The sequence below is a fragment of the Chelonoidis abingdonii genome, chromosome 5 (genome assembly GCF_003597395.2).
Source record: "Chelonoidis abingdonii isolate Lonesome George chromosome 5, CheloAbing_2.0, whole genome shotgun sequence".
NCBI lineage: Eukaryota > Metazoa > Chordata > Testudines > Testudinidae > Chelonoidis > Chelonoidis abingdonii.
Genome location: NC_133773.1, coordinates 126,375,930 through 126,395,890, shown reverse-complemented (window position 1 = coordinate 126,395,890; position 19,961 = coordinate 126,375,930). Strand labels below are relative to the sequence as shown.

Sequence of the window (19,961 nt, the reverse complement as noted above, 5' to 3'; positions counted from 1 at the left end):
TTCCCCTACCCACTTTAGACTCCAGCCTTGTCATGGTGAGGTACATTTTTTTCCAAGCCCAAGCTCTATATATCTGTTAGGTACTTAGATGGCCCTCACTGCCACAGTAGCTGAGCACCTCACATTCTTTACTCTTTAGTCTCAAGAGCCCTGTGAGGTACGGAATGCTATTTTCCCTCTTACAGATGGGAAACTAAGGCACAGGAAGTAATTAACTTGTACAAGTTCCTCAGTCTGTGGCATGGAAGGAATTGATCATGGGAGACAACCTAGTTCCCAAACGAGCACCTTAACCCCAGGCTCATCCTTCCTCTCCAATTACTTAGCACTTACTCTTGGAAAATAGTGTATGATAAGGAATTTATTTTCTGTAACAGCAGCTTATGTATAAAGTAATGTGGTAACTCTTATTTGAAGCCAGAAATAAGTCCAGCTGCATTTAGACTATTTTCCACTGAAGCAGATTACTAACCCAGTAAAAGCAACTACTCCCCCAGTATTTTATTATAAAAATAAAAGTTTGACAATTTAAAAATATTTGTATACAAACTGTATTCACGTATGTACAGTCACTTTCTAGCACAAGAAAAAAAATAATTAATCCCTGTGCAATATATTTCAGTGCAAAAAGAGGGTTTAGATCAGAGTAACTAGTACCTTAACATTTTCCTCACATTCAGTGCAAGTGATAAATAAAAACTCGGTCTGACAGAGACATGATTAATTTCATTCTGTTGTATTAAAATGCCTAACAGACTCAAGGTAGTGACAAATGAGATGTCTCTATTCAACTGTACCCCAGATATGGCACAGGTAAGCTTTTCCTCCCTACCTTACCATTTTTGCCACTCTTCCCTATATGGCTGTATCTGTGAAAAGGAAGGCATCCAGATTTCAAATCCAGTTAAGATACTGTCACTCTTTACCCTTTTTAAATATTTCAGATTGCCACACGTGCAAAGAATCAGACTTTTGCTTGTTAAGTCTGTCTGCTCTGAGCCCATCCAGCACTTTTGGCTTGTAGCAGGTTTGCATTTGTTACACTCACATTTGTTGGAGTGTTAATTTGTATATTTCCATTCTTTGCAAAATGGCTTGATTTATGTTGAAGTCCAACAGGTGGTGGAATGAACTAAGAGGTAGACATTTCTCATCGTGCTGGTTCCTAACATCCCACATTATGGCCATTTAAAATGAATTACTTCATTTTTTTTTGTCCTTATTGTAGATTAGTAACCAACTTCTTTCATTAAGCTGTCCTCAAATCAATTTCAGCATCGAATTTCTCTAAGCACTGAATTTATGCTTAGATGAGTCAGTCAAACATCCAAACCGGATGATAAATATTAAAAATATAAACAACATTAATTGGTACTGTAGTATACATCTCAAAGTGCTGTTTTCTCAGTATCAAGTAGTGGTTGATTTGACATTTGATTGCACTTCTCAGGTCAGGTTATTGACAACATTCAGCAACATGTCTGAGAAATTCATCACTGAGTTCATCATTGAAGAACCTCATGCAATGAGGGCACTGAAGTTCACCCTGTCCTCTTCTCTCTGACCCTGAACTCCCACTGTCTGTGCGTGTAGCAGGTTGTTCAGATTGTGAACCTGTTCTCCTCACGCCTGACTGGACTTGGCTGTTGCCCAGTAGATGTTCAACATTTGTCTGTACATACACACGATGATTTTGGTTCCCAGAGTGAACTCTAACATGACCAGTTGTATCTCTTGATTCCTACAAAATTAAAATAATTTTAAAAAAATCAATATCAGAAAAATCCAATTTTGACCCCAAAAGGGTTAATCTAAAATTCTAGTATTGACAATATTTTGATAAGGCTGACAAGATCCATAAGGTGATGCATATAAAGATTTTTAACTGAAACTCAAAGCAATCAGAGCCAGAGACTGAAAGGTGATTAAGTTCCAAACAATCATAAGACCTACATAAAATAAGTGATTGGGGGTCAAGTATCATGTGCAACAATAACTGATATTAAAAAACAAGCAAGTTCCACCTATTCCCTCTTTGTACTGAACTGGTACAGTGTCTAAATCCATGAGAAGAAATAATATTTCCAGTTGTGCTGATTCAACAAAGAAGGGAAACTGGGACTAATAGGAGGCGTTATATAAATAGGAGAAGACAATTCCTCTAGAACTGAAGTTCTGAAATACAGGTATGGGATTTAGCAGTTACAGCTCTGACACCTCTGAATTTAAGATATTTGAACAAAAAAAACTGTCCATGATTTATTGGTATGTTTTGGAGGGGCTTTTTTGGGGTGCATCTGATTTTCAGGTTGAGTTTCTCTTCTTAATGAAAACAACTTGGTTTAATATCTTGCCTTTCTAGATTTCTTTACCTGTCTCCTGGTTAGCTGGTGCTGTAGACAAGCAACTTCTGCCTGAAGTTCCTGTATTTTACTTTGTGCACGCTCTCGATCTGCTCTTTCAGATGTGAAATCATCCTTGTAAACAAGTACCTGAAAATGAATCATTTAAATACGTTAGCCATTTACTGAGAGTTGTGAGTTAGTAGAGGTCATAGTTTGTAAACGAATTATAGATTCGCCCATCTCTAATATTTAAACTAATACTCCATAAAATTGGCTCAGAGTGCAAGTATTCTTTTCTACAGTATGTCTGCACTTAACAGTACTAGATATACAGAATTTACAAAAATACTGATATTTTGTGTTGGAAGAAAATAAAGCTATCACAAAATTCCTCCAATACTGAATTTTACTTGCAAGTGTGTGCACCCCTTTGTGCTGCTGCTGCCGCCACCTTTGCAATTTGTACAGACACCCTATGTCCAAGTGCCAAATCAGAAAAATCAATTTAAAGTTATTAATGAACTTTTTTCCCATCTTTTGCTGAGAAAAATCTTAATTCCTAAATCAAGCAAGTCTGATCAAAGAGTAGATCTAATGACCTGTTGCTCCAGCATTTGTACACGCTCACGATCTCCATCTTTAGCCTTCTTCACATCCTCTAACTCTCGCTTTACTTTTATGCATTCATTCATTTTTTCTTCCAGTAATTTGTTCAACCGAGAAATCTCCTTCTGCATCAGCTCTGAATTTCTTTGCTGTTGTTCAGGTTGAGACTTCGGTTCTTTCAGCTGTAGGTGGAGTCGTTTCACATATTCTTCTCTACTAGCATCATACGCCTGCCACTTTGTATTTAAGTCTTCCACCTGAGAGCACCAGAAAATTAAAAAATAAAAATATACACCTTAGAACAAACTGTTGCAAGCAAAAGCTTTCAGAGAAGGATTACAGTGAGTGGTGCTGATGTGTTGTTAGGACAGAAACAGAATTCTTAAACATGTTACACTCTGACTCAACTTCTGTGTGTTTAATGGCAGCTAGGTTATGTATTGAGGATTTGTATTTGCCAAGGGAACAAAGATTACATGCTAGCTAGTATTTTTTATTGAGACTATTCAGGGTCTGCATAAAGGTGCCATTAGGGTTAAGTTAAATTAGGGTTTGTTAGTGGGAATTTACTGTAGTTGAAAATGTATAATCAAATCCTAATTCTACAAACTAAAAAATATACTTACATGAAACACTTTTTGTTGTAACTTCCTGTTTTCCTCCTGTAGTTGGCAAATAATTGTTTGGGGTGAAGTTTTATTCTCTGAAAATTGTAGCTGTCAGACAAAGCAAGCATTACTTTGATTAAAAACCACAAACCTCTAAGATGTATTCACAGCTTCATTTTAAAAATAGCACAAGTATCCTCCATTTTTCTTCCTTAAGCTATTCAAACATGTTTTGAATTAGCTCATTATAAGATCAGTTGCTGGTAAGCTTTTTTAAAGAATTAAATTTGCTTTAACATAAGGGAAAATAGTCCACCTGAAAAACCACAAAACAAAAACCACCAGCAGCCACAAACTCATTCCCTTTGGCTTGCTGCGACTTTAAGCAAATGAGAACAAAAAATAATAAAGCTGCTTGATAAATTTATGAGTAGAAGTTTTGAGCTTTTGATTTAATTACATGCCTTTGGACGTTAAGAAATGTCATCTGTTAAAAAAAAAAAAAAAGACACCAAAGTACATGAGTAATAAAGCATTTTTGTAAAAAATTCCCTAGAATGAACTAAGACTCACATCTGAATTTCTCTTTGACAGGGAAGTCCCCACTGTACAAGGTAAGCTAATTATTAGACTGAAAACTTACTACTTAGAGAGATGGATATTTCAGTTACACATAAAATATCACACTGCTGAAAATTTCAAGTCCCATTAAACAATCAGTTTTTCTTTCCATTCAGGTCAGCCTCCAGCTATTCACACAGTAATATTTTACATTACTGGAGCATCTTTCATCACAAAGGCTCCCAATGCACTTTACAAATTTAAACTCTCCACAGAGATCACTGAAATTCACAGCTCTTTTAAAAGATTCAGTAACAGCAGCTTAGGACAAGATGTGAGCACTACTTTCATCTGCTTTCAACTTCAAGAAGAATCTTGATTAATCATTTTGTTCAAGAATGTCACCACAGCATCTGGTTTAATATCCCATTTCTTATGGGGATTATAATGTATATTCAATCATCAAGAGTTGCCAACTCATAACTGTCATGAATCAACTGATTTTTTTTTAAAGTAGTTCTTCATTTTGGGAACAGTAGGGTTTCTCTTGTAAATTTTTACTATTATTTAAGACTGCCATCTCCCAAGGCTTTCAATGAAACTGAAATCAGACTGCTATCAGTGAAGTGGGGATTCTTGGTAGGTGTTTCTTGGCTATCACTGTAGCATCTAAGCACCTCTCAAACACTAAGGAATTTACCTGAGCAAGGCTGCGTGGCTTTATATTATCTCCACTATAGGTAGAAAATCTAAGTCACAAATGAAATAATTTATCCACAGCTACACACTAGTCTGACAGAGCAAGGAACTGGTTTTGTTTCCTGGTTCCCTGGCCAGTGTTTTAATCCTTCCCCAAGAGTGAGGCCTACATTTTGTGTGCAGGGCTGAATTTTAAATGGAAAATGATCACACACCAAAGCTCAATGAATCAGAAAAAAATTAATGCAAATTTTTAAAATCTTATGATATTTAAGCCAACTTGATTTTTGTGGTCCAAGGATACATCTACACTGCAGTTAGACATTGGCAGCTGACTAGGACTCACACAGCATAGTATGTATTTGGGCTTGAGCTGGAGGCTGTGAGATGGAAGGATCTCAGAGTGCTAGAGCACACAATTAAACAGCTCTTTAGCTTGCACCCCATGAGCTTCAGTCATCTGGCACAGGCCAGCTACGGGTGCCTAACTGCACAGACTAGTGATCCTCAAACTATGGGTGAGGACCCCAAAGAGGGTTGCGATCCCATTTTAATGGTTGCCAGGGCTGGTGTTAGACTTGCCGGGACCCTAGAGCTGAAGTCAAAGCACAAGCCCCACTGCCCAGGGTGGCTTGGCTCAGGCTGCAGCTGCCCCACCCCCTCCAGCCTGGGGTGGAAGCCCTTGGGCTTTGGTTTCCCCACCCCAGGATGGTATGGCTCATGCTTTGGCTTCCCCCACACAGGGCATTGACGCTTGAGCTTTGCCCCACCCCTGCAGGTCATGTAGTAATTTTTGTTGTCGGAAGGGGGTCATCGTGCAATGAAGTTTGAGAACCTGTGGCACAGACATACCCCTAAGGGCCTCATTTTTGTCTCTTGTCCAAGGAAAGTCACCACCAACAGCACAGCACCCTCTAGTGCTCTGCTCTTGTCTCCGTTGGTTTACCGAATAGTAAGTGTGTAAACATAATATTAACGCTTTGGAAAAGGATGCTTATGGCACCTACCAAAAGAGGCTTTGACTACTAGAGATAAATGACGGATGGGAAAAATGTACATGACATTTGGACAGAAATTATCAAAAACAGCTTCCATCTCTCAATAACAAATACCAACAGTTAAGGTTGTGAGAAGATTCTCCTTTCCTCTTCACTGTAGCTGAAGAGATTGGGGAAAGTGAGAAATAACTCTTAGAACTATTGCATTAACAGTTGCTTACAATTTAACATCCCTCCCTCCAAATTATTCACGTTGACAGAAAATGTATTAAGTGTACCTGATTGGATCTGTCAATGGGAATATGCTCCTCTAAATACCCTCTGTCTTTTCTCTTTTCTTCTAGACATTTTGCCAGCTGCTGACACATTTCTGCTGTGGATGCCAATTTACGTTGAAGTTGGTGAGTTTCATCGGTGAGTGAACGACACAGTACTTCACTTGTGGCCTGGACTTTCTCTCTCTCTGCCAAGCTTCTCTGGAGTTGTAAGATTTCTCTCTCTTTTTCATACTGTGGCTGGCTTATTATCTGTTGTATATCTCTGTCTTTTTCTTCTAGTTGCCGATTCAGCTTCTGTACTTCCTAAATATTGGGGGTAAAATTGACGTATTTGAGAACACAAAATGAACTCTCAAGCCAAGAGGTTTATAAAAGTGAACTTTCTCATCATTGTTTAAGAATAACTTAAGTCCACTGTTCAGGAATGTCATTAGTACCATATTTTGTTACCATTAAACAAGACCACTCATTTAAAAGTTACTTTTCATCAAGTTTCCTGAATGTGGCCTTGGTCTACAATGTCTTTCTAGTTCTCATTTTACATTTTCATGAAAATATGCTTACACAGATATCCTAGGTCAGAAAATAGTTGGTATGCAGAAAAGGATTTGTCAATACACTATGAACGGCAGATTGTTTCAAACCTTTTATTTGCTATTTCAGGACAATCACTACAGGCTTTTTTTAAGGAAAATATTTAAATTAGGGCAGTTATCCCACTTTCTCAAAAACATACTACATACTTATACAAGGATGACATTTTATGCACTATAACTTATGCTTCTGATGCAGGCAGCATAGCTAGCTTGTAGTTTGCCAACCACTTTTAGGGTGCGATGAAAGACCTCTGTTTGGCTCTTATACTCCAAGTGTCCCAAACTATAAGCTGGTAGAAAATAATTTCTTTATGCTATCAGGGACTATAAATTTCATCAAAGCAAATAGTATGCCTGATCCTGAGAGACAGCAAAGATAATTCTACATAGTAACTTTATCAGGAACAGTAATGACAGAGGAACAAACCCCACACAGAATGTGTAACTTTATCCTGGGGTGGGTTATATCTGCCTGACAAATACCTGGGGGATCTGCATTTTCTTAACTTCGGCAATGCTTGTATATCTTGTTGTGCCAATAAAGTTTCATGGAATTGGAAGCTCTGTAACATTACCTCCCTTAACACATGGAAGCCCCTCTCTGAGTGGTTTGAAGGGTTTGGGATTTGTTGGGGTCCAGAGGGCAGCCCATCTCTGGCATCATCATGTACTTAAATTGTAAATGAAATTTAGAGTACCTGTATATTAACACGGACCCAGTGAGCACTAACTTCCTATGCTCCCACTTAAATTGTTAGCAGGTGAAAGAAATTGGAGGACAACAGCTATAAAGAAAGCTGATAGAACATCACTCCCCCAGAATCTGCTAGTACCAGGGGTAGGCAACCTATGGCACGGGTGCCAAAGGTGGCACACGAGCTGATTTTCAGTGGCACTCACACCGCCGAGGTCCTGGTCACCAGTCCAAGGAGTTCTGCATTTTAATTTAATTTTAAATGAAGCTTCTTAAACATTTTGAAACCTTATTTACTTTACATACAACAATAGTTTAGTTATATATTACAGACTTATAGAAAGAGACCTTCTAAAAAGGCTAAAATGTATTACTGGCACGCGAAACCTTAAATTAGAGGAATAAATGAAGACTCAGCACACCACTTCTGAACGATTGCCGACTCCTGTGCTAGTATGTCTACACAGCATTTTGGAACAAGCAGGAGACATGGGCCGTTGGGGGTGAGGAGAGAAAGAGATCAGGCTAGTGCTCTTAAAAAATAGCTGTCTAGACAGCACTTTGAAGTTGATCTTTACTTAGAGCTGGTGTACTTGTAACAGCCTTTGTACCCTCAGACACCGAGTGTTTGGCCAACTCCCCCGGCAGAAGCAGTTGCACAGTGGTCTGGATCTCTCGGGAAGTGATGGTCGAACGCTTGTTGTAATGTGCCAGACGAGATGCTTCCCCAGAGATACGTTCAAAAATGTCGTTTACAAAAGAGTTCATGATCCCCATGGCCTTAGAAGAAATGCCGGTGTCTGGATGAACTTGCTTCAACACTTTGTACACGTAAATTGAATAACTTTCCTTCATAGTTTTTCTACGTTTCTTATCTCTCTTCTTCTGGATCTTGGTCACGGCCTTCTTAGACCCCTTCTTGGGAGCAGCAGCAGATTTTGCCAGCTCAGGCATTTTAACAGCTAAGTATCCCTCCAACAGAACAGGCTCTGAAGCCTAGGGAGTGGGGTGGGCTTCAGAGCCCAAGCCACAACTTCAAAGAGCCTTCTATACCGCTATTTTTAAAGTGCTAGCATGAGCCCTGCTAACATAAGACTGTGGACCCAGGCTGGAAGGTTCACTCCCACACACTAGACATACTGTACCTACAAGTTGTCCTGGATCCCAGAGTAGACCAGAAGTTATGGAGGCAAAAGCCATAGTACATCTTGCAAAATATGTCCCATTTTTTGGAGGTGAAGGGGTGGGGGTGGAAGATTGCGATGCAATATCCCCGCTAATTCCTCAGGAGATCAAATCTTGGTTCTCCAATGGAAGAATACAATGGAAAAGCAGAGCATGAACTCAGTTTCCAAGCCCCATGTGTAAAAACACTGGGTTACCTCTTGAGAGCCTTGTAATAAATTGCATTTAAAATGTTCACTTCTAAAATCAAAACTTATACTGACTAGTCCAGTTTTAAAGCTGCAGCAGAAAGCACTTATTTTAAATGTTAACTGTAGTAATTAGAAAATGAAATGCTGCCATGTACTTACTGCAGATTGGTGCCTTTGAGGACTTAAGGGAAAGAATACACTGTGTCTGGGATTCAGAACAATCCCACAACTATATCAAACCCAATACAAATATTGAATGTTTTAAAAGGATTTGACAAGCTTAAAAATCCACTTGAAGAACAAAAGGCTATTTCTAGCTATGCTTTGCTGGCTGGTGTTGCACTTCCTAGGTAGTTTACAGCATAAGACATTGATCAACCTGCCTCACTAGGTACTCAGACAGCAGTGCTGACAGAGCTGTAAATACCTAGACATACCCCAAGTTGCACACTGTACAGAACAGTGACATGTTTTATTACAAGTCTCAAAGCCTGAACAGGTCTAAAGAGAACTGCAGCATCTGGGAAACATGATTACTTGTCACAAGACTATTTGTTTCAGTTTCCAATATTTTCTGGTTTGGAACTCCCTTCACACGCACCAGGCTGCTTCATTACCAAAGAGAAATAGTTAACAGTAAAATACTTTTTCCAGAGAGTTAAGATGTTTTTAACCAGAAAGGAGGAAAGTTTAGATTCCTCTCTTTCCCCCACAACAGATTGCCAACTAGTTGCAATTGTTACAACCGAAATGCTAAGTCTGGTGTATAGATGGGCTGATGAACAGTTCAAGAAGCAGACAAAGGGGAGGAAAGGAAGAACTAAAAAAATCCCATTTAAATGCCTTTTAATCAAGAAATGTTGGCACTGTGGATTTAGGTTATGGAGTGAAAAATAACTACTTCCAATAAAATATTTAAAAATTTATTTGCGCTCATCTTTTCCAATAATCTTCCACTCTAATTGTGCAAACTAGTGAGATTACATAAAGATGTACACTAGCTAGTGTGCTGGCTGTAAATCTCATCTTGATAGCAGCATGAAAAAATTAAATTACATTTAAAAATATCATTTAAATGTAGCATATAGAAATTGCAGAGACTGACATCTCTGGCAACTACTTTTTGCTTGACATGACATGTTCCCACAATTCAATCAGTGCCCTGAAGTGCATGGTGATTATACATTGGTTATATTAAGTGATGCTGTCTTGAAAGTATTTGAAGATGACAAGTTACCTAGTGGTTGCAGATGGTTTGGCAAATTTGACTTCGGGACTCTAATCCAAGCCCCTTCACTAGCTTGCTGTGTGACATTGGACAAGTCACCTAAACCAAATCCACCATCTAGAGCATCTAAACTTAGGGTCGTAAATCGATATTTAGGCATCTAAATTAGTGACCTAAACTAAGGGGGGCAGATACCACACATCGTGGCACCCAAGCCCCTTTCAAATAGGGTGTTTAACTTTAGGTACTCACTGTTGAAAATCTTAGCCTTCTCTTAAAAATGGGTTTAGAAATAACTCTTTCATATTAACTGGGGCTACATTGTCCTGGCTCACAAGTGTGCAACTTTTTGAAGACAAAATTGAGTTCAGCCCTTTGCAAGGGACAGCCAGGGGAAGGCACTCTTCCCTGTAAATACAAACGTTATTTTAGTACATTTGTGTTTTTACCTGGCTCAAAGTTTCCACCTTCTGTGCTGAAATTCTCTCGCTGTCTTGAAGCTGCTGCTTCATTTGGCCAACCTGATCTATTAAACTTTCCACTAGAGATTTAGCAGGTTCAACAAACTTTCCCCCAGGTGGCGATGGCTGCTGCTCCTCTTCCTGTGTTGCTCCCAGTTGGACAGCCTGGTACTTGGCCACGCTCGCCCTCAGCTCCCCGATCATCGCCTCCTTGGCTGACAGCTGCATTTGAAGGTGCTTCAGCTGCTGCCCGGACTCGTGATACAGGTTGCAGATGGCTTTGTACCGAGGCACTTTGCTCTTTAGGCTCTTGTTCTCCAGGAGCAGCTTCTCCACGGTCTCCTCCAGCTGCCTGCACCGGGCTACCAGGGGGTCCGTGCTGCTGTCCTCGTTCACTGAGCACATGGTGGGGGAAAGAGAGCACAGATCACCCCGCGGCCGCTTCTCTTCCTCCAGCAGGCAGAACAATAACCCCCCCAGCTGCATATAAATCCAAGGGGAGCCGGGCACGGGCCGAGGTGCTGCTAGTTCCGCTCCCTTCAGCCGCCGCCGCCGCGCTCGCGAGCAGATAAGAGCCTTTCGGCGTTAGCTGGGCGCGGCCCCCACCGCCTCTTATCGTCCGGCCGGGCGGGCAGGGGCTGCTCGGCACCGCCAGCAGGGAGGGGCCGCCCCGGGGGGCGGGGCCCGCAGCCCAGCGAGGGGAGGGGAACCCCGGGGCGGGGGAAGGCGCGAAGCGAGCCGGGGAGAAGGGGGCTGAGAGGTGTCGCTGGGATCCCGCGCGGGGCTGTGGCAGCCGGGTTGGGGGAGGGGGCAGCCCGGCCTTGCGTAAGGCCCGCGGCGTCCCAGCCGGAGCTACCCCCGGGAATTTCCTGGCGGGGCTTCCCCGCAGCGGGCGCTAAGCGGCAGCTCCCGGCCGTTCCCCGCGGACGAGCCAGCAGCGAGGCAGCGCCTCTCTCCACCTCCCTCAGCGCCGGGATCCGGCCTGGGGCGCACGCGCAGACGCGAGGGGCGGGGCGAGTTTGCGCCGGCGCAGTGAGCATGGCGGGGGAGGGGGCGCGTTCTCTGGGCTACCCAGTGCCCCCGGGGCTGCGCTCATCCCTGGCCGGCGGTGCCCTGCCAGGGGATGCTGGCGCTCGGGGACAGCCACCCCGCCCCCGGGGGAGGCCGCAGGGTTGCCAGTTTGGGCTGGCTGTGTTCGTGCAGGTTGCACCACATGATGTGGTCCATGAAAGGTTACGCTTTAATTCCTGGAGAGTTGGCAACGCCACGGGAGGGGTGGGGAGCATCGCCCTGGGGGGTCTGCTGTATGCCCCTGGGCAGTGGCAGGCATGGTGGTGCCCCTTTGCTAGGACAGTTTGTTAGTGATCACTGTGCCCAGGCAGGTCACTACATTCACAGCCATCTTATCTTCGGAAAGAGTTGAGGACGCCAGGAGCTTCATGAAATGCCTCGGCCACACACTAGTTGTATCAGTGTCACTACACCGGTGTAGCAATTGGCCTGCTACTGGAATTGGCATTGATCTCCTGGTCGGTGACTATTGAAAGCAGTCCGGGAGATTTTAATAGGCTGCTAAAAGTCCGGGGGAGGGGGTTAAGGCAAGCTCAGGCTCAAGTTCTGCGCAGCTCCAGGACATGATCGGCATGTCCCTCTGGCTCCTAGGCATAGGGGTGGCCAGGGGGTCTCTGCGTGCTGCCCCCGCCCTGAGTGCTGACTCCACAGCCAGTAGCAGTTCTCGGCCAATGGGAGCTGCGGTGAGCAGTGCCTGCAGGCAGGGGCAGTGCGCAGAGCTGGCTGGCTGCCCGTGAGCCTAGGAGGTGGACATGCTGGCCCCTTCCGGGAGCCTCCCAAGGTAAGTGCCTAGCCAGAGCCTGCACTCCTCACCCCCTCCCGCACCACAACCCCCTGCCCCAGCCCTGAGCCCCTCCTGCATCCAAACTCCTGGAGCTCGCACCCCTGTACCCCAACCCCCTGCCACAGCCCAGAGCCCCCTCCCACACTCTGAACCCCTGCCCCAGCCTAGTGAAAGTGAGTGGGAGTGAGCAAGCAATGGGGGGGGTGGAGTGAGTGGGGGTGGAGCCTCAGAGAAGAGGCGGGGCGATGGTGTTGGCATTTGTGCGATTAGAAAGTTGGCAACCTTAGTAGGCCAGACCTTTAAATTGTGCCCCCTGCCCTCAGCAGCCACCAGTCGTCTTTGGCAGAAGCCCCAAATTCCCCCACTCCCAGTAGACGAAGAGTGGGGGAACGTGGGATTCTGTGAACCACATTTTAACTGTGAGCCACAGTTTGGCCACTTCAGGTTATTACCAGGCAGGAAGGGGAATAAGTTATACAAGATGTGGGGCACCTTTAGATCAGTATAAATATGCCCCGCGCTCAGGGGCTGTATAGTATAACATCAGTTAAAAAAAATCCACAAACTGTGTTGACCAGGTCTGATAAATCTAATTCAAGCCAAAAAAGCAGCCCATCTATTCCTTTGTAAAACGCTGAGAAACTCCAACCTTAACTGTAAAGCCATGACTACATGGCTCCATAATACTGACAATGTGCCAGACTCATTGACCTCCATGTGAGTCTAAAGCTATGGCTACACTAGAAAGGTTACAGTGGCACAGCTGCACTTGTGCAACTGCGCTGCTGTAATTTCTCTAGTGTAGCCGCTCTAAGCGAATGAGAGAGAGCTCTCCCGTCAATCCACCCCCAACAAGCAGTGGGAGAAGCTGTCCACACCAGTGCTTAGGTCAGTGTAATTTATGTTGTTCCAGGGGTGGCTTATTCACACCTCTGAGCAACATAACTTATATCGACATAAGCAGTAGTGTTGACATACCCTCAGTAAAACCAGACTAACTGCCTTGGCATTTGGCCCTGTGAAAAGGGACACACAGGATTTAAGTTAGTCATTAAATGAAACCAGAAGACATCATTCAGTTGCCTCAGAGAATGACAGGAAGGAGCTTGAGCTTAATTAGAAAAGTAGTGTTTAAAAATACTTTATTGGCACAACTAGCTATACAAGTATTGCCAACATGTAAAGTCAAAGAAGACCTTCTGTAACAAATAGATACTGTATACCAAGCATTTGCCCAATGCACAGCATTACAATGTGTTTGATGTTTAATTCATTTTGTCCATTCAATACCATTGAGAATAATCTCTGCTGGATCATGAAAAATTATGAGACTGAAAAGTTGAGGTAATTGCAAATTCTTCTTCAAGTAGTATTTCTGTGAGGGCTCCATTCTGGGTGCACTCTCGCCCCCTCCACCTTTCATTGGTGATATCTGTTTGATCCACCCATGAGTTACTCAGTCTTGTGCTCTATGCTATTGCTATATAGCACTGTATGGGCAAACTGCCTTCAGTTGCTGCCTCAGCCTGAGACAGAGCCTTAGCAGTTGTCCACGTTAAGTTTTAGCTCAATTCTGTCCCCTTAGCTCTTTTAGTAGCTAGTTTATTATACTTGTTCTTAATGGTGGTTGGTACTTAGTAGTAGTTTTAGCTGTAGTAGTTTAAAAAAACTTAACTTCCTACAACTTTTTATATACAGTTTTTTAGATAGTTTCTCACCTGGGAGTTTTACTTTACTGGGAGGGTGTGCCTGGTTCTCCCGGTTTTGAATGTTGTCTGTCATGCCAAGAGGCAATCCCAATGAGTGACGGACACTCCCAGTGCTTCTGTTGCCTTGGAGAATCTCATGTTTCCCAAAAGTGCAACTTCTGTCTCACGTTAAAATCTAGAGCCAGAAAAAACAGGGAGATCACATTTCAACTCCTCATAATGGAGAGCTCACTGCAACTGGCCCATGATCCAGGCTAGGAGATCCCCCCGCCCTCTGTATGCCAGTCTCCAAGTAAATCAGCTACCTGTATCATCTCCAAGGCTCACTCCCCAAAGACCTAAGATTCCTCTCATAAGACTTCCAAACACCATACCACAACTTCTCCTGATAGGAGGTTGCCGGTGGAAGTTGAAGTTGCCGGTGACTCCAGTCACTTCGGCTCCCATTGGTCTCTGACCTGGTACCCATGAGGCTGCTGATTCCTCAGCTACCGAGGGCTCTGTTATGCCTAGAGACCCCAAAATTTTGGGCTCTGATAGACCATTGGTACTGACAGGGGAGCAAGGCGGCAAGAAGAGATCTACCTCTTTAGACTCAGTACCAAAAAAAGACCACTTGGTCGCCATCAGGGCATTTGAGATTCATAGTACTGTCAGCTCTCTCTGCTACCATTACTTTGGCTCAAGCTATGGACATGGCTATGGGCACAGGTGCCCGAATTGTGACCCCACCCCCACACACCATGCAGCCCCTTTTCCCTGAGCCCCTGCCTCTTCCCCCCAAAGCCCCACCCTTGTGCTGCCCCTTCCCCTCAAGATCCTGCCCCTGCACTGCCTCTTCTCCTAAGGCCCCACTTCCACACCACCTCTTCCCTCCAAGACCCTACCCCCGCCACTCACTCCTCTCCGCCCCCTCTTCCCATCACTCACCCTTTGGGCTGGTAAAAAGTAGGGGATGCCATGGCTTCCTGGACCCTCTGTTCCAGCACCCCTGAACTTGGAAGATATTTTTGGTAAAAACTTGGGGTGTGGTCATAATGTGACCTTGTCTTTGAAAAATATTATGAAAGGGGGATGTGCCATAAGGGCCCCTATTTCCCCAACTCGTTGAACGGACATGATGGTTACCAGAAACACCTTTTTCATCGACAAATGTAGGAGTGAACAGGTAGCCATCGGTTCAGACAGAGATCTTGTAAGATGTTTAAGAACCAGATTGAGGTCCCAAACCAGAGTACGATGTTTGACTAGTGGAAAGAGATATCTGAGCCCCGTGAGGAACCTCATCGTTGTTGGATGCACAAATACAGAATAATCTTCTTTTGGAGAATGGAAACGCGTGATGGCTTCCAAGTGGACGCTAAAAACTTAGCAACAGCCCCAAGTTTTTTAGTTCTAGAATGTAATCCATTATGTCTGCAGCAAAATGAAGGCGTCAGTGGAATGTGTTTGAGGTCACACCAGCAAGCAAATCTTGCCCATTTTTATAAGTAAATGTAATACGTACATGCTTTTCTGCTGTGTAATAGCACTCTTTTTACTTCCTCTGAACAGGTCATTTCTAATCTCGTGAACCATTGACCAACCATGCTTTGAGGCAAAGAACTCCGATCTTGGGGTGAAGGATCTTCCCACATTCCTGAGAGAGAAGATGAGGAGCTACCTGGAGAGTGATTGGTGAGTGAATGGCCAGCTGTGTCAAGTAAGGAAACTATGTTTGTCTAGGCCAGGTTGGGACTCTTAGAATAACTCTGGCTTTGTCCTTTTTTATTTTTTTAGTAGGACTTTGGATATTAGAGGAGTTGAAGGGAATGCATACAGTAGACCTGATGACCACTGAAGGTGAATGGCATCCCCCAAGGATCAGTGGTTCAGCCTGCCTCCAGAGCAGAACTGGGTGCCCCATTGCCGGAATAGTGATGAAGTATGATGAGGTCTATCTCCCACTCATGGTCTCGAGAGAAGTGCCTGCTGAGTGTGTCTGCCATCACATTCTGAACTCCTGGGAGGTAAGTTGCTGTGATGATGATCTGATTGTGTATGCATCAATTCCAAAGTTTGACAGTCTTAGCTCAAAGGGTGGGGAATCTTGCCTCTCCTTGCTGGTTGATATGGGACATGCATGACATGTTGTCCATCGTGACTTTTATGTGTTTGCCCCTGATTACTGGTAAAAACTGGAGACATGCATATTTGACTTCCCTGAGTCACAGGAGGGTGATATGCAGAGTGATTTCCTGAGGCATCCACCTGCTCTGGGCCCTGTGGGTGTCCAGATGTGCTCCCCATCCTAATAGGGATGGGTCCATTGTTATGATAACTGCTGGGGTAGGGCAGGTGAAAGGGACTCCTGCACAAACATTGTGAGGGTATTTCCATCAATTTAGAGATTCCTTCATGAAAGTGGGTGTGGAAAGTAGTGTAATTAGACTGTGTCCCTTTGCTGAATAAACAGTCCTGAGCCACTGTTGAAGTCATTGTGTTCACAGTCTTGCATGGTCCATAACAAAAGAATTAGCTGCTATATGCCCCAACGGCTGAAGACAGTTCTTCACTGGGGTTTGAGGGCTGATCTGGATTAGGTTGATTATGTTGGACAGGGCCATGAATCTGTGCACTGGGAGGCAGGTTTTTTGCTGCTTCTGAATCAAGATGAGCTTCTATGAATTCTGACTTTTGCAGAGAGTCCAGGTGGATTTTTGAATGATCAGTTGCAGGCCCAATTTGAGATAGAGGTCTATGGCTTTGCAGGTTGCCCATGAAGTTGACCTTTCAGAAGCCAACTGTCTAGGTAAGGGAGCACCAGTGTTCCTTTTTTGCGGAGCTGTGCCACTACTACTGACATGACCTTTGAGGAGATCCTTGGAGCAGATTACAGGCCAAAAGGGCACTCCCTGTACTGAAAATGGGCCTGAGAGTAAAACATAGGAATCTTTTTTGTGTGACGGGTGGATCGGTATATAGAAATAGGCATCCTGAAGGTCAAGGGCTGTGAATCAGTCCCCTTGGTCCAGTGATGGAATTATTGCTGCAAGTGCCACCACTTTGAATTTTTGTGCCTTCACAAAGGTGTCACAGGAGGGGTCTCCAACTGCCACTCTTTTTTTGGAACCAGGAAATACCTGGAATAAAACTCTTTCCCTCTGTGCTGCATGGGAACTGGTTCTATAGCATTCAGGAGTAGAAGAGAGTCTATTTCCTGTTGTAGCAGATTCTCATGGGAGGAGTCTCTGAAGAGGGACAGGGAAGGGGGGTTGTCAGGTAGAAGAGAAGTGAAGTGGATGGAGTACCCTATGGAGATGATTTCCAAAACCCACATGTCCATAGTGGTGGACTTCCAAGCCTGCCAGAAGTGATAAAGGTGGTTGTCGAAGGGACGAAGGCAGGTGAAACGTTGCAGATGGCATGAAAGTTTTTGGCAGCTCAGAACCTGGATCACTCCATCCAAATTGGTGCTTCAAGGTGGAGGTTGTGTCAAGGGTTGGGAGGTGGGTGGTTTTCTCATCAGGAACCTCTGTCCCATGCATTGAGGTTCATATGACCTGTGCAAACTTGAGAATTGGGCAGGCTGGGATCTCTGTGCTGTCTGAGTCCTGCTAAATTTTCTCTTTTGGGTAGATGTATAGATCTCCTGAGAACATGAAGTGGCCCTGGAGCCCTTTAACATGCCAGAGATTCACCAGTGCTGTCAGCAAGCAGTTTAGTGACATCAAAAGGCAGGTCTTCAGTCATGTTCTGGACCTCCTTTGGAAATTCTGAGAGCTGAAGCCAGGAGGCCCTGCTCATACCTTCTGCTGTAGAAATCTAATGAGTGGCAGTATCAGTAGTATCAAGAGAAGCCTGCAGAGTTGTTCTGGCAAGCAGTTGGCCTTCTGCAATAATTGCCTGGAATTGCATTGTATTCTGCTGGTACATGTTCTGTAAAGGAGTTCAGCTCGGTATAATTTGTGTGGTTGTACTTTGCCATTGATGTCTGGTAGCTGGTTATTCTGAATTGTAAAGTAACTGACAAATATGATTTTTTTCATAGGTTGTAGATCGTGAGTCAGCAACCTTTCAGAAGTGGTGTGACAAGTCTTCATTTATTCACTCTGGTTTAAGGTTTCGCATGCCAGTAATACATTTTAACATTTTTAGAAGGTCTCTTTCTATAAGTCTATAATATATAACTAAACTATTGTTGTATGTAAAATAAATAAGGTTTTTAAAATGTTTAAGAAGCTTCATTTACAATTAAGTTAAAATGCAGACCCCCCCCCAGACTGGTGGTCAGGACCTGGGCAGTGTGAGTGCCACTGGAAATCAGCTCGTGTGCTACCTTCGGCACTTGTGCCATAGGTTGCCTACCCTCGTGTAGATTTAGTGTGGTGCTGCCTTCCACATTCGTTAACCACCTCAGCCACCAAAGAGGAGAGGAATACGAATTTCTGAATCCTCTTTGGTGGCTGAGGTGGTCAGAGAGGACACAATATTTTTTGTCCATTTTCTTGCAAGTAGGCAGAATTGAGGCCAGGGAGTGCCAGATAATCTTTGCAGGGTCCAGGCATGGCTCAGTAACAGGTAGGGAGATGCAGGCAGATGAAGCTGTACTGAGGATGTCAACCAACTTATGATGTGGTTCTTGATTCTTGAACCTCCTCAAAGGGAATCTGCAAAGAATCCATGAGCCTCTTGGTAAGGTCCTGGAACTGTTTAAAATTTGTCAGCCAGGGATGGTGGAGGTGCCCATTAACCAGACCCTACAAGCTGGGAGTTGCATTCTGCTGGAGTTGTTGGACTGGGGGAAGGGATAGCTCAGTGGTTTGAGCATTGTCCTGCTAACCCCAGGGTTGTGAGTTCAATCCTTGAGGGGGCCATTTAGGGATCTGGAACAAAAATCTGTCTGGGGATTGGTCCTGCTTTGAGCAGGGGGGTTGGACTAGATGACCTCCTGAGGTCCCTTGCAATCCTGATATTCTATGACTGTTTCCATCTGATAAGGTCTTTTCACCAGGGCCCAACAGCCTCTCCCAGGAGTGGCAGCCACCCCCATGCCACCTCACCCCTGCACCACGCCACCCCCCAAGGCTTTGTCCTCATGCTGCCAATTCCATCCCCCTCTACTGAGTTCCTGCCCTCACATAGCCCCTTCTCTCTGAGGCCCTGCTCCTGTGCCGCCTCTCCACACCCCACCCCGCCCAAGATCCCTCTCGCTCCCCTCTGCTCCCTTCCCCCAGTTGCTCACTCTTATGGCTGGTAAAAAGTGGGAGGGCCATGGTCCCCTGGTGCCCCCTATTCCAGCACCCCTGGCCTCTGCAGTGCCAGGTTGAGGTTTGCCCTGTCAGCCTCCAGTGTAGCTGAATGAGGTTCAGGGGTGGCAGCAGTGTGGGAGGCACTAAAGGTCTGCTGTGAACTTCTAACAGGGTATGAGGTGGGGGATAAAAGACAGAAGCTTTGCCTACGGCAGTAAACTGTCTTGTGTGGCCTCTGATACCAGACAGTCTAGAGTCTTGTCTATAGTCTTTCACTCAACCTGCTAATAATTCATGTGAAAACTACAAACTGCTGTGCCTTCACTAGGATTTTACCCAAGTTAACTCATTCAAGTTAAGAGAACATCTTTTATTCCTAATGAAGCCACAGCATAAGCTGTCATGTTTTTTAACTCTTCCTCTCTAATTTGCAAGCTCTTCTATTGTGAAGACAGTCTTCACTTACCCAGTTACCCTGTTGTAGGTAAACAAAAGCAGTGCCAAGGTGACATTTTTTTCAGTTGCTACTAATGTGGGAAGACTGGGAATTAAAATAGAAACATTCAAAGAATTAAAAGAACAAGGAAATCCCCGATCTCTCTGTAGCCCAGTTAATGTGATGGAGAAGTTAGTGGCAAAGACTATTCTGCTTAATGTTAGCATGTAAATGACCAAACTTAAGGAGCATGCTAATAACATTTGCAGATCATACCAAA

The 19,961-nt window shown here is 44.3% G+C and overlaps 2 protein-coding genes and 1 long non-coding RNA gene across 3 annotated transcripts; 1 reads left to right on the top strand and 2 right to left on the bottom strand.

Annotated features, from left to right (window-relative positions):
- Positions 1 to 476: 476 nt before the first annotated feature.
- On the bottom strand, positions 477 to 11,017 carry TNIP2 (TNFAIP3 interacting protein 2). Its single transcript, XM_032781053.2, has 6 exons — positions 10,439 to 11,017; positions 6,096 to 6,398; positions 3,578 to 3,667; positions 2,945 to 3,208; positions 2,373 to 2,492; positions 477 to 1,741 (listed from the first exon to the last, which is right to left on the bottom strand). Exons 1-6 carry the CDS (start codon positions 10,934 to 10,936, stop codon positions 1,457 to 1,459), a joined length of 1,560 nt encoding a protein of 519 aa, XP_032636944.1. The 5' UTR covers positions 10,937 to 11,017; the 3' UTR covers positions 477 to 1,456.
- LOC116825231 (histone H2B 8-like) lies at positions 7,935 to 8,351 on the bottom strand. The gene has a single exon (XM_032781054.2). It carries the CDS (start codon positions 8,337 to 8,339, stop codon positions 7,935 to 7,937), a length of 405 nt encoding a protein of 134 aa, XP_032636945.1. The 5' UTR covers positions 8,340 to 8,351.
- Positions 11,018 to 12,120: 1,103 nt separating the features above from the next.
- Positions 12,121 to 18,152, top strand: LOC116825222 (uncharacterized). Its single transcript, XR_004373791.2, has 4 exons — positions 12,121 to 12,302; positions 15,569 to 15,691; positions 15,794 to 16,023; positions 18,045 to 18,152. It is a non-coding gene; the product is annotated as an uncharacterized LOC116825222 (long non-coding RNA).
- The last annotated feature ends 1,809 nt before the right edge of the window (positions 18,153 to 19,961 follow it).